Genomic DNA, 14893 nt, shown 5'->3' on the forward strand with positions numbered 1-14893 from the left:
TACTACATTTCACTTAGTTCTATTACCTCCAGTTTTTCTTACAGTTTTTATTTCAGGATGTGTCACATTTCCTAAATGGCGTTACTTTAGTGAATGAACACATTTGGTTTAAGAACAGCAATTCCTATAGCGACAAGAAAACAGCATTGGTTCCAGTGTCGTGGACTTAGATTAGTGACCTTGAAAAGCCTGCTTCCAATCGCTGCTTGGCCCTCGTGTGATTTTTGGCATGCACTTCACCTGGTTTCGCAGTTTGAAAGATAACTGGTAGGTAAACGCGTAGAGTAGAAAACAAAAGCTCTGCCAGGTGTGGTGGTGCACACTTCTAACCCCAGCACTCAGGAGGCTGGGACAAGAGGATCGCAGCTCCGGACAGCCTCTGCTACTTAGCGAGGCCCTCTGCAACTCAGCGAGACCTGGGTTCAAAATAAAGAATAAAAAAGTCAGGCTGGGGGCGTAGCTCGGAGGTAGAATGCCGGGTACCGCAAAAATGAAAGAAAGAAGAGGCTCTCTCAGAAAGGACCCCAGGGTGGGGAAATATAACACAAAACTTTTCTGTGTGTGTGGTGCTGAGGATTGAACCCAGGGGTAGTCTACCTCTGTGCTACACCCCCAACCCTATTTTATTTATTTTTATTTGGAAACAGGGTCTCCATAAGTTGCTGACAGCCTCACTAAATTGCTGAGGCTGTCCTTGAACCTGTGATCCTCCTGTCTTGGCCTCCCAAGTCCTGGGATTACAGGCGTGCACCACCACGCCCTGCTACAAAATTATTTTTGGAATAAAGCTGGGTATTATTTTAGTTTTTGACCTGGTTTTGAGAGCTTTTATATTTGAAAACCAATCACATTCCAAGAATCCAGTGGCTATGGGCTGAATATAAAATGTGAAGAGCCCACTATTGTTAGAACTGGCCTGATGGGCAAAGCACTGTGCTAACAGGAGGCCATGTCGCAGTCGGGGCTGCGCAGCGGCACAGCCACAGCTCTGCAGACTGACCGACCTTCCTTCTCAGGCTGCATCAGCGGACAGCAAATGCATTTTTTCCTACCAAAGAGAAGGGCTCGTGTGGGACTGGGGCTTCCTACTCTAAGAGACATATGTGTTGTCTAGTGTACCAGGGACTTGTGGAGGGTCCGTTAATTAAGAGCACTGGTTAGAGTGCGGCATCTTTAAACAGATGTGCGTTTTATTTCATTTCCCTGCCTATTTCTTTTCTTTTTTTTTTTTTTTTTTTTTTTTTTTTTTTTTTGGTGGTACTGGGGTTCCTGGAAGCCCTTCTACCTCCGGGCTATACTCCCAGACTTATTTTACATTTTTATTTGGAAACAGGGAGCGTGTCTGGCTTCGAACCTGCGCGATCCTCCTGTCTCTGTCTCCCAAGCGCGGGGATTACAAGCGTGCGCCACCACGCCCGGCCCACTTGCCTATTTCTGATGTGTGACTAAGCCTTTTCTTTTGTTCTGAATCCACTGTTTTGAGTTCTCTACTGTCTTTCTTGCATGAACTACACTCCCAATTCATCAACCAGTTTCCAGTGTAATTTCTAGTTGCTGTCAATTAGAGTAAAAATTCAAAGATACTTGTTAAGAGACCTGAATGCAGATCTAGCATTTTCCCCATCCTTTGTGGTTATTTTGCAATGAAGAAACAAAATTTAACCTTTCACTTTCATCAAATCGTGCTTTCTTTTTATACTGTTTTTCAGTTCACATGGTATTTTATTATAGACCTAGTTATACTAGCAAATGCAATTAGCTTAATTAGTTTTGAAAAAGGGAAAAAAGCCAGCACACGCCGGGTATTCATGGAGTGTCGCGTGTGTGTAGGCTTGTCGGTGAGCTCTCTGGGCCTGGGGAGGCCGGTGGACCTAGCAGGCCAGCTGCCGCGCCACTTAGCGCTCTCAGCAGCACCCTGACTCTGCACGTCCCACTGGCGCCTTCCGCCGAGCACACCGGTCCTGATATTTCAGGCAGCCAGCCTCTGGCACTTTTGCTTTCATATTCTAAAAAGAGAAGAGGCAAGACCCTCCGGAAGCACTCACTCACTGCTCGGCTCTAGCGTTTGGAGAGGGAGGTGGTGCGCTCTGGAGCAAGCGTGCTCTCACGGCGTTGCGCAACACCAGGAACGATGCTCTGTTCCCACAGTGAGTGTGCTGTGCCCTTCACCCCGCTTCTCTAACTTCTGGGAATATGACTAACAAATCATTGGTCATCATTTCTGCCTGCAGACCTTCATCCCTGAAGGTGCCCTGTGGTTTCCAATCCAAGCCCTAGAAAGGCTTTTCAGAACTGCATTCGAGAATGTCTTAAAGTTAGTGTAATAGCTTTGAACAGCAGTGCTAAAATACATTTGTCTCTATGGAAAATTTCTAATGTTTCCCTTGTATTTTAAAATAGTTTCTCTTTTGTTTAACTGACTTAATAGGAACGAAACAGTTTTGTTCAAAATCATCAGATTGTATCTCTCTACTCTTCCAGGACTCAAGTCCTTCTCGCTCATTAGTAAGGATTTAAGTAAAATGGAGTAGAAGGGTAATACACAAGGTCAAGTAATAAATATGTTTTTTGTGTGCTGTTAAAAAATAGCAGAGCTGCCCTTGATTACTCTGGCCCTTGTGAGATTCCTCTTGATCAAATAACCTTTAGTGCTACTTCACAAATTGATAATATAGGAATGTGAGTGGGGCTTAGTTTAGGATTTCAATGAAAGGAAATCTAAAGTAATCATGGCGTGGACAGATTAGAGCTGCGTCTCTTCCTCATGGAAGCGCAGGGGCCTGTGGTCACCGTAGACCATCAGGTCCCACCCGTCCCGCCTGGCTGCTCCAAGCACCGACTGCCTGACCCCACCGCAGTAGCTGAGCCCTAGCCATCCCGCTAGCAGGAAGGAGCCAGGGAAGGAGGAGGGCTTCCACCATCACACCTCAGAGAAATCCAGGCTCCAGTCTCACGGCCCAAGGCCAGGGCTGTGGCTGCGCCTGCCAGCAGAGGATCTTCCCGTGATGCCCTCTAAACATCACAGGTCCCGTTTCCATGCTAAAATTACAGAAAAGGGGGCACATGTGTTAAGGACAAATTAGCTGTTTCTGCCACAGTTCACAGTTTCTTTTAAACAAAATGAAACTCAGATTCACATTCCTTAAAAGAAAAGCCTCTTCTCTAGCACAGTGCTCAGTGTGTGGCAGGTGGGGTACTGTGCTCAGAAGCTCAGTGCGTGGCAGGGTACTGTGCTCAGTAAATGTTTTAATGAATGTTTAGAAATGAGTACTATTCGTTGATTGGTTAATGAAAGCTTTCTGTTTCTGCAGCTGTGACCAATAGGATTAGTGATGTAAAGAAAGAGATGAACCGAAAAGAGCAATGATCCAGGGCCCATTGTTGTGAGGTCAAGGAACATTGTTCTGAGCAAGTGAAGATGAATGCTAAGGCAAGCGGCTGCACTGTCCTAGCTGCTCACGTGTGAGCGGCTAGTAGATGTCCAGGAGGCCCCGCTGGACCCGCAGGTGTGGTCTCAGGCTTTTTTGTAAGCAAGCACTTTAAATTGCAGCTGTATCATGCATAAGGCCCTGGGGTTCCGCCCCAGCACTGCAAGAGAAACAACCAAAATCAAAGGAAGAAAGAGAGGAGGCTGTCCCGGGTTTGCAGGCTTCAGTGACAAGACACAGCAAGTTAACTTAATGATCTGGATGCATGCAAAACGTGGGTGTTCTTTTTCATAGATAATAGTGTAATCTTTGGCTTTCTTCTACAGAAGTGCCTTGGAATATAATGAAGAGAAATGCAGTGTTGTGCTTAGGACTCTTGTTTAACAGCAGCGCTTAACATGGCACCTCCATCTTAGCGGAAACTCAGAGTTAAGTCTGAGCCTGACCTTAACCCATGACCAAGGGAATCTACGCATTGTTTGTTTTTGCAGTAACCTTAATTTGGGGCTTGCAAGCTTTTTGGTTTGTTTTCTCTTTCAACTTGGAGACCCAGAAGCAATATTTTAATTATAGGAATTGAGCTATTTATAATTTTCAGAGCAGGAAGATCAGCAAATTGTGTTTTTTCTTGGTTACAATGTGTGATCTTTGTGTCTAACAATGTACTTAAAAAATAAAACAAAACCAAGCAGAATATTCCCAGGCTGCGTTGCTGGGATTCTGAGCCCTTTGCTGTCTCCCACCTCCGGTCAGCAGAGTCTTCTCACGGACACGCTGCCTCCAGTGGGAGACGGTGCGCGTTTCCTGGCGCCGCGGGCTGCTCGTGGACACCAGTCCGGGGTGCTTTTCAGTCTCGGGTTTAGCCCGGTTGCTTTGCTGATAGTTACGTTTTGTGGCCACATTGCCTTTGGACTCTCAGGGAGTGTTACCACCTCAGCTACGTCCAGCCCCACACTCTGCAGAGTTCTTCCACATAACAGTTTGTTGAGTGAATGACGAAACACTGAAGACAGAAAACAAAGTCAGGGGTCGACTGAGAGCCGTCTCACGGCTCTTTGGCAGTCGTGTGCCCTGGGTGGAATGCTGATGTGCCTGGCTGTCGCTTTGACAATGCTTATGTTTTCCTTAGGAGGAAGGAGAGTATTGAAAAGACTAGGTAAGGCGGGCACTCGGGAGGCTGAGACTGGAGGATCTCGTTCGCAGCCAGCCTCAGCTACTCAGTGAGGCCCTCTGCAGCTCAGCGAGACCCTGCTTCAAAACAAAGATTAAACAATAGGGCAGGGGTGTAGCTCGGAGATAGAATGCCCCTGGGTTCCATCCCTAGACCCACCAAAAACAAAAAGGACTAGGTATAATCAAAGGCGTGCCCCTTGTGATCGGCTCCAGAACACCTACAGCCATATGTGTTTTTCACAACACTCCTTTACCCCCTTTCCTGGAGCCAAGCTTCACATGGCTCAGTCATACTTCAGTAATGGTGTGTCTGGAGACCAGAAACCCAGGGGCATTCTACCTCTGGGCTACACTTCCAGTTTTATTTTTCATTTTGAAACAAGGTCTCACTGAGTTGTGGAGGGCCTCTCAAGGTTGCTGAGGCTGGGCTCAAACCTGCGATTCTCCTGCCTCAGCCTCCCAAGTCCTGGGATTAAAAGTGTGTGCACCACACCCAGCTAACCGTATGCTTTTTATGGGCAAGAACTATACATCTTTTTTAGCATGTGACTGTCACAAATGTCTTAATGTTCTGGCCACCTCAAAGGGAAGAGGTTAAGAAGACAAGGTCCTATGATACCCTGGCCCTGGTTTAATCAGAATCTCTCTTATACATGTTGATAATTTGGGATAAGAGTTTTGGAGGAAGCTGGGTTCCTAGCACAAACCTATAATCCCAGTACTTGGGAGGCTGAGATGGGGGAACACAGGTTTGAGGACAGCCTCAGCAACACAGAAAGACTCCCAGCAACCTAGCAAGACCCTGTTTCAAAACAAAATATAAAAAAGGGCAGGGGTGTAGTTCAGAGGTAGAATGCCCCAGGGTTCAATCCCCAGTACCACATACACATAAAGTAAAATAAAATAATGTGTGAAAACGACTATTTAGTTGGGAGAATCTTCAGCATATCTTATGGTGTCTCGTCTAGTTCCCGTTGTTCTTCAGGGCTGGAACCTGAGGCTCAGAGAGGGCATGTGTCTTTGTGCTTCTGTCCAAATCATACAGCTGTTGAGCGTAAGAAAGAAATGTGCCCCGGTGCCGACCACGTGGGTGCGCAGCCTGTTCACTGCGGCTCCCGGGAGCACTCCCAGGGGCTGCAAGCCTGGGTGGCCGACAGGAGGGGTGCTGCGTGGATAAGCGAGTGATCCTAAGACGATCTGCAGTTAATTGCCTCTAAGCTGAGTTCAAAATGAAAACTCATTTTTCATGATCCCAGTGAAACATTGGCCTCTCAGAAACCCTAAACTTGGCCTGTTCTAGAACTAAACCAGTTGTTATATATAAAACATTGTTTTTTGTTAATTTTAGGATCACCTCCTGTTACCAGCTACCACCCATAACAAGACCACGAGACCAAAAATGTCAATTGTATTACCAGCAATAAACATAAACGGTAAGTTGAAATTTTGTTTTATGAACAACTTGAGATTCCTTTGCTAAACCAAGATTCTCTAAATTAATGGACAGACAGCTAAGTTGTTCGGTTTGGCAAGCACATGCACTGTTTTTTAAAACATTTTCCTGCTCTTCTCACAGTTGTTATTTTTAAATTCCATTATTTAAAAAAGTGCTATCTTTTTAAAGAAGAGAGTAGTTCTCTTTTATTCACAACATTGGAAGCATGGCACTTTCTCTCTGCAGACTTTGCTGTGTCCATTAGTCCCCATACAGTGAGTGTTAAGGAGGAAATCCCACTGCGCCCAGCGGTGACCTTGAGGCTTGGGTGTCTGGGCCTCAAAGCAGCTTTCTGCTTTACCTAAGCATTGGGGGAGTCTACACCAGGCCACAGAGCCTGTTCCTGTGTGACCCGCAGTGCCGACGGCGTGGGTATCGATGGTATCTCTGTGCATCATCTAGTAGTGCTAGGTAGTAAACAAATACAGGTCAAGCACTGCTGTGGTGCCGTGAGGCTTCCAGAGATGTCAAAGTCAGCGTGCCTGCTTATGTTCCCGGGCTAAAGTAAGAGGAGCACTGTACTCCAAAGAGAAACCCGGTCCGTGGAGTAGGAGAGGCTGGTGAAGGCGCGGCCGCTCGGCTGCGCTTCCCGGCGGGAGCAGTGCCTTCCACGGTGTGCAGTAAGTGCGCAGGGTGTCCTGGCAGCTGCTTCCTCCACACTCTGTCGGCGTGTGGGGGAGGAGTGTTGGCCTGGCCAGGGCCCTGTCTGCCGGTGGCGCACTGGCCATCACGAGGGCCTCGGTGGCACCTGAGGACGGCGGTGACGAGCCCTCTAGCCTACGGCAGATCAGCCATCACACCTCTGACTGACAGGCATGGCTACCGCAAGTGGCACCACTGTGACGCAAACACTGGATTGGGGAGATTCCATAAAACCAAATCTTCAGGGAACAGATATCTTTTTATTATAATATTAAAGACCAGAAAGGAAAATATAATTTCATGAATTGAACAGAGACAGCTTCCTAAGGAATATTTAGGATGTAACCTGCGCATATGAAACTTAATTTTTTGTGAACACATTAAATATTGCAATATTTACTTAATTCTTACACTGATCAGAAGTTTGAGGGAAAAGAACATGACTTTGGGAAGAACATCTCTTTCTCAGTGAGACCCTACCTCTAATGTTGTTCACGGCGTGATCATCTTGCCCGAAGGAGAGTTGTTCTACAAAGACAGAAGAAGTCTTCTGTCTTCATCCCGTGGCCTGTGTGGCTCCACTTGGACCATCCCCCACCCCTCTGCTCAGCTCCGCCTATGAGCCCTTTTCCAAGCTCCATCAAGGCAGTTCCTTTGGTTCTTCTGATACTCGCTTGTTAGGCAAGAGAATGCCTGCCTTTCTTTTACAATGGTGAGCTGTCTGTCTGCATTAAGCCAAAAACAATATGATGCTGTTGGACTCAGTTTATCTTGGCCAGAAGACTGATTTTTGAAGATGAGTTTTTTGTGGATTTGGAAAATATAATCATTAGAGGGTCATTTCCTTTTAATATATTCCAGATTCTCTGTCAATAAGCCTTTTTTTTTTTTTGCAGTACTGAGGGTTGAACCCAGGGGTATTCTACCTCTGAGCTATACACCACAGCCCTATATTTTTTGTTGTTGATTTTGAAACAGAAACAGGGTCTCACTGAGTTGCAAAGGGCCTCACTAAGGAGCTGAGGCTGTCCGCAAACTGTGATCCTCCTTTCTCAGCCTCCCAAATGCTGGGATTACAAGCGCGGGCTACCACGCCTAGCTAATTTTTTTTTCAGGATATAGTAGATTATTAGAACAATTAATATTCAAAGCCAGGGAAGATGGGTGGAGCCCCTGTGGCAAGCAGTCCCTCAGCCCCCTTGCTCTGGGGAGGCTTCTCAAACTAGAGCCGGCTGTGGCGCCTGGCCCCATGGCTCCTACAGTGACGCGGGTGGATCCGTGCCATTCCCAGAGCTCCGGGTGATCTCACTTTCCTCCTTCAGCACTAGTGTCAGGTCTGACTCTTCCACCTCCCTCCTGGCTCGTCTCCTCTGGGTAACTCCAGCCCCACCCCAGGACCCGCAGGCCCCGGCCTTCCCTGCAGTCAGCTTTAATTCTGCGCCTCCTCAGCCCCCGTCCAGCGCTCCCCATCTAGGCCTCAGCATCACTGTCGCAGAGACCTATGACCCTTGTGTTTAACAGTGTGCGTAAACACAAAACAGACAAATGCCAGTGCCACAGTAATGGGATTCTAACAGGCCTTCACTGATCCTCCTCCCTGTTCTTAAAAATAAAAAAAAAGAAAGTGTCCTTATCAGAAAATTGCCATAAATTATACAAATCACAGCAGTCCCCCCCACCCCCGTGGGATCATTATTTTTTTGGTAGAAGGAAGTTATTGAACATAGTTGTTAAAGTGGAAGTCATAAGTATTTTGTGATCCGTTTTAAAACACCTACATAAACATGCATTTTCCCCAAATACTTCTACTGCCCCCTTTTCTGAAGTCACACTCCCTTCGTCTGACACCCTGCCCTCTGCGTGTTCTCTGTCACTGTGCCCACAGCCAGCTTCTCCTCCTGCATCCAGCCCTGTCCTCCACACCACTGGCCACGCGTCCCTCTTAGCCGTCCACTCTCCTGTACGCACCCCTGCCCCAGCTCCTGTCCTCAGCACACTAGCCCACTGCAGGCCCGCCTGTCGCACCCATCTCTTCTTTCTGTGCCTGCTCTCTCTCAAGCAGCTGAAGTGAGGTAGAAAATATCATCCAGTCAGGACACGCAGATTGACTACACATCCAGTCCTACTGGTCCTCCTCCCCCAAATAAAAACTTCTCACCTTCTCAGATCTCAGCATCTGCTCTGCTCATGAGCTCGCCAGATGCTCCACTGGGAAAACGGACGCCATGTGTCTCCCCGCACCTACACCTGCTCAGCTGCATCTGCACCTAAAGTCTCTTCCCTGGGGTGGTAAATCCTGGCTCCCTCACCAGATAGGTGCTGCTGGGTGGGTACAGTAACTTCTCTGTCCTCAGCTTCGGTATCTGGAACATGAGATAGTAATGTTGAGGAGGGTCTGAGCTTCAGGACTTTGTTTTTGGGTTAGCCGCTGCGCTCCACGCTGTCGTGGGGACTACCGTCTTGCCGTCTAAGGTGAAGCCTCCGAGGCACCTCAAAGGGCTTCATTGCTTTGCTCCCGCATCCTGCTGAGGCAGGGTGCGGCTCCACACTCACCCCGCCAGGCTGTGTCCGCGCTAGACTGCTGCCTGCTCCCTCTTGCTTGTTTTGTCCCCTAGTTCTTATTTGTAAAACTTTTATTTATTTTATATTATTTGCAGTACTGGGGTGGAACCCAGGGGCATTTTACCTCCAAGCCCCACTCCCAGCCCTATTTTTTATTCTTTATTTTGAAATAGGGTCTCCCTGAGTTGCAGAGGGCCTCCCTAAGTAGCTGAGGCTGGCTGTGGATTGTGATCCTCCTGTCTCAGCCTCCTCAGTGCTGGGATTACAAGTGCCACCACGCCCAGCTATTATAAATCTATTATAAAGTTGAGTACGGTGGCTATCTGAAGACCTTGTACCTAGATTTCACCCATTGTTGTTTTTCTACACTTGTTTTGTCTTTTTCTGTCCATGTATGCTTACATCTTATGTTAACCCTTTGAAAACTGCAGATCTCCTGGCTCTTGATTCCTGAATGTCCTGCAAGAAGACATTCATAACCACTATTTGTTTTTAAAAAGTTTAATGTTGATACAGTATAGTATAATAAGTAATCCCTATTTGCCCCCAAAATGTTTGTATATAGACCTCAGGATTCAGAGTCCATGCGTTACATTCACTTTTCACAGGTCTTTGCTTTCTCTGGCCTTTCTTACTCTTTCGTATCATTTAAGATCAGATTTATCAAGGCAAAATGCACTTAACGTAAAGCTTATCAATTTTATGCGTGTGACTTACAGAGTCTTGTACATGTTAGCCATGGGAAGCACCACCTCAGGTGTAACACAGACCTTGTCACTTCAGGAAGTCTCTGTTCTCAGGCTGCCTCTCCCCACACTTCTGACCTCTGCCTTTCTTGAAGCACTTAATCACTGGCTTTTGCGATACTTGGCTCCTCTAGTTTCCCTCCTGCCTCTCTTCAGTCAGCCCAGCGGGTTCTCCTCTGAGAAGAGAGGAAGCTTATTGGCTCCATTCGCCACCTGCCGGGCACAGACAGATGACGACCCAGAGACCGAGTTGGAAAGGAGAATCCTGTATTTCTATGGGCAGGGCCCAGAGGACTCAAGTCGAAGTCTGAGCCCCTAGTGGCACCTGCACACAGGTTACATGGCCTCCGGGATGGGGCGGGGTTGTGTGGCTGCACGGCTACGGAACGTGGCTCAGCCTTCAGTCTCCTTTCTGAGCACAACTGAGGCTGCGTGTGGTGGTGCTGGGGGCGGGTGTCTCAGCTCCTGCCCTGTGTCCTCCTCGAGGCCGCACCTCGATGCCTGTTGTGGGGTCTCTTATGTGAGTCTCCGTTGCCAGGCAAGAGGTGGCGTGGGAGTGTAGCGTGGCACACTGTTGGAGCCTGCCAGCGTGAGAAGGCATGGGAAGGGTGTGGCCGGCCTCTTTGGATAACACTAGGAGGTCGAGATGAAGAAAGAGCCTCGCGAGGCTTCGGCGGTGCCTGGACCAGTCAGGCTCCCGGGGTGAGGACCCAGGTTTGCACCAGGACTCAGACTGCAGAGTGTTGTTGTTGATGCTTATGTTTTCTGAGATGGATGAGGTGAACAGTTTGTCTCGGTCTGGGAGTCCTGTAGCTTTTTCTTTAGTGGGCTCCTAAGAATTCTCTTAAGGTCCTCCCGGAACTTGGCACTGGAATGGCACAGATCTCTTTCCTGGTCCCTAAGACTCTCCCTGTTTGAAATGGAACCTGAGGCATTTGACGACCGTCTGGCATATCTGAGCCTTTTTCCTGGAGACTTTGCAGCTGCTGGGCTAGGTGGCAAAGTGGGGCACCAGTGCTTTTTGCGTATCCATGGTGCCAGGAGGAAGGCGCGTACATACTGGAGGAGCAGTCGGCCTCGTTTCTGAGGGAGAGTTCAGCAATCTCTTATGAGGGCTTCCCCAAAGATGCTGGGGGAGTTTTGAACCCTGCAGCAGTGGGGTCCAGGTGAGCTGGCTTTTACAACTGAATGTGGATCTTCCCATGAAGATGAAGAGTTGCTGGCTGGCAGGGCCAGTCTAACTCTGAAGAAGGCACCCGTGAGGTCCAGGTAGCTGGGCCATGGAGATGCTGGGAGGAGACCAGGGTGACTTCCTGTCATCCTGCAGTGCAGCACTAGGACTGCTGAAGGCCTGCCGGGTATTCTTCCTATAGCCCTGACGATAATTATCTTGTCTCTGGTGAGAGGCCCAGCGGGGCTTGTATTGACAGAGTGCTGAGCTCCCGTGTCTACGAGGAAGTCAATGCCCTGGCCCTGCTGGCATCTGGACTGTGGGCGTCCTGGGAGCCACAGAACCTGGCCGGCCCCTCTGTCTGCAAGCGTCTCCAGCAGCAAGCAGTTGTGAGGGTTGATCTTGCAGTCCACACCATGGCTGGCCTGGTTTCTTCCTCTTAGGGAACTCATTTTTTCCACACCTGGTTTCCTCTCAGAAGACACACTGGTCCTGGTCCTAGAGCTCCCTGGGGGGGCCCTCTGACGTGTGGCTGAGGACCGTGTCGGCACTGCCACAGTTAGACTGGCTTTTTCCTTCATCCTCCTGCCCACTTCTCCCTTTTCTTCTCTACTCTGGTTTGTGAAGACCTTGATGGTGAGCTCTAGTAGCTGGATATCTTTCATTCCAGCAAAGCCATCCAGATCTGTAACTTGCCGTGGATGTGCCCTGCACTCTAACAGGGCTGTATTTATCATCTGCCTCCAGGCAGAAGGGTGTGACGGTGCCGCAGGCTTCCCTGGCCTCTCGTAAAGGGTGCTGGGGCTCCCATCTCGCCCTGGTAGTACTTCGCTGACCTCTGCTCCTAGTGAGCCATTGACCCTCTCCATATACCTGGAGCAGTGCTTCCTGGGCCTCTGGAGGCTCGCTGTATCTGCATATTGAGATCTCAGTTAGGATTTTCTTTGGCAAACGGAGCCTAGCAGGACTGGGAGCAGCAGCCGCAGCCCTCGCCCATCCCAGACACATGGCAGTCGCCAGCTGCTCAACACCCTCCCTCTTCTCCTGGTCCTGGTTTCCTGACAGTCACCTAGGGCCAGGAGTCAGAGGACCGAAGGGTTGATCAGGCCCCTACCCTGTCCAGTAGGATAGGTCCCTAGTCACTGCAGGGCTTCCCACCACGATTCAGATGTCTGCCCATGTCCCTGGTTCCGTCCTGGTCTACACTTCCCCTGGGGTGGCCATGCGGACGTTGGCTTCCCCACTGAGTCTCCCACACATGGGCCGAACCCAGGACCAGCATTGCTGGGAAGCCAATCTCCCATGTCTAGTCAAGGGACAGGCCAAAGGCCCCAGGCCTCCTGGCTGGGTCACCAGTTGTTGCAGGAGGACAGGCATGGAGCGACTATGACCCACAGACCAGGTTGGGAAGGAGATTCCTTGTTTCCCCAGCAGGGCATAGGGCTGAAACCTGCAGTCTGAGCCTGCAGATTGCATCGCTTCGGGGCAGCAGGCAGTCTTGGTGCCCTGCAGGTGCAGAAGCATGGGTTAGGCTCAGCTTCTTTCCTGAGCCTGCTCCCTCCATCTTTTCCTCAGCACCTGAGTGCCTGGGAGGTGCTGGAGATCTCTGGGCCTTGATTTCAGGCCCTCCCGGGATACTCAGCTGCCCACTGACTCTTCTCTTCACTTGATAGCTGAGACATCAAGGTGGAGGAACAAGACAGTGACACAGCTACTGCAGAGCAGAGCAGGTTGCAGATACATTCTGTAAAAACCTCCATAGTTACTATGTTGTTGGTTCAGTATTAAAAGCAATATTGAAAATTTGGGGACTCTAAATTTAAGGTCGATTTTTCTCCCACCACTTTGATATAATGTTGCATGTACTCACCAAGAGCAATAAAAACAGTTTAACATAGTGTTTGGGATTGCATAGACTGCTCGTGAATAAGAGACTAAGTTAAAGAAAGTTGATATTGTCTGGTCACTGCTTTGTGGTCACTTTAAAGGCATGAACCTGCTTGAAACCTGGGCGTGGCTGAGTATAGAGGCACACACTTATCATCCCAGTACTTGGAGGCTGAAACAAGAGGATCCCAGTTCACAGCCAGCCTCAGCTACTTAGTGAGGCCCTTTGCAACTTAGACCCATTTTCAAAATAAAGAATAAAACATCAGGCTAAGAATGTAGATCTGAGGTAGAATTCCCCTAGACTCATTTCCCGCACCAAAAGAAAAGAAAAAAAAAAGCTGGGCGTGGTGGCACACACCTGTAATCCCAGTATTTGGGAGGCTGAGAAAGTAGGGTGGCAGGTTCACTGCCAGCCTCGGCAACTTAGGAAGGCCCTCAGCAATTTAACAAGACTCTGTTTTCAAAGTAAGAAATAACATGGGGCTGGAGATATAGCTCAGAAGTAGAATGCCCCTGCGTTCAATCTCCAGTACCAGAAAAAAAAGTAAATTGAAATTAATAGTAGGTTTCTTTGACTTATCAAACTAATTTGATAAGCTATGCAGTTATACCATTTATAATCTAAAAATATAAATTGTATAGGTACCAAAAGTTTGGACACCTGTTTATTGAAAGAGGCAGAGACATAGGAATGCTGTCACTAATATTAGAATTTTTATCTTGAGCAATATGAGAACATTGAATAAAATGCATTTTCTGTCATTTCTAAGTTCAGAAATCACATGTAGCTTGGAAATAAAAATGAGTTGTCAGCAATCCCTCTTTCTGACCATAGGCATTTAGAACGGGTGGGACAGGACGTGCCAGGGGGTGGAGCCAGACTTAGCGCACTCGCTGTGTGTAGTGCACTGGATGGCAGTGCTTGAGAGGAGGAATTTGGTTTTCCAGTTTCAGCAAATAGATTACATTTCCAGGTCAATGTCTGGGCTTTCGCTTCCATGTATGATGATTATGCTTTGCAGTTTTGAGCTGTGTAAAATCCCAAGAAATAGCAAAAGAGAGTGAGTGTGTTATGGGCATGAAATTGATGCCACGTAGGAGGCACGTCATTCTTCATTCTCTGTGCCATTTTATTTTGTTATTTTGGGGGCTTTATTTTGAATTCTCTTTATTATTCAAATGTCACTGTCTCATGAGAGCGTTAAACAGGTCAATGAGGATGCAGGAAAAGTCTTTCTCTGAGGAAGTACCCACTCTGAGAGGTTACTGAGACACAATGCTACATATACTTTTAAGGGGTTTTAAAACAAGACTGTAGTGTTGACAGAGAGAGGGGTGATTCATTAAGAGCCGTTGCTGTTTTAATAAAAGGATTCTAATAAACCAACGTTTCCTATTTTAAATTATCTCCATGTCTGTTATAGAAAACCGCTTGTTTCCTTTCACTCTTGATAAATAATTAACAAGGCAGGACATAAAGCGGCTGTCAGGTTCTGTCGTGGTGCCTTGTGCTCATACGTCATGGTGGGCTTCCGAGGCAGGGCCTAGCTGTTCACTGTGCTGCCGGGCGCTCCCGGCCCACGTGGCCCTGCGGGTTTCCCTCGCCGAGGCCCTCCCTCGGCTCCCACACTGCACGGAGGCTTCTCCCTGTGTCTCGGAGTCTCCCTACTTCCAGTGTGAACGAGAACATCTGACCTTTCACTTTTGTGACTGACTGATCTCACCTGCATAATATTCTTCAGTCCCACCCTTTCCCTACAAGTGAGATAATCTTGTTCTTTGCGGC

General features: G+C 48.3%; 1 protein-coding gene across 1 annotated transcript in view; it reads left to right on the plus strand.

Moving 5' to 3' along the window:
- Nucleotides 1–14893, plus strand: part of ATF6 (activating transcription factor 6) — a gene marked incomplete at both ends in the record, with an annotated part of 124035 nt that overhangs the window by 84989 nt on the left and 24153 nt on the right. The window contains one exon of the mRNA XM_080690437.1: nt 5950–6034. Coding sequence (XP_080546563.1) covers nt 5950–6034 — 85 coding nt within the window. The remainder of the gene's footprint in view (nt 1–5949; nt 6035–14893) is intronic.

The sequence above is a fragment of the Muscardinus avellanarius genome (assembly GCF_963383645.1).
Source record: "Muscardinus avellanarius genome assembly, chromosome: 3".
NCBI lineage: Eukaryota > Metazoa > Chordata > Mammalia > Rodentia > Gliridae > Muscardinus > Muscardinus avellanarius.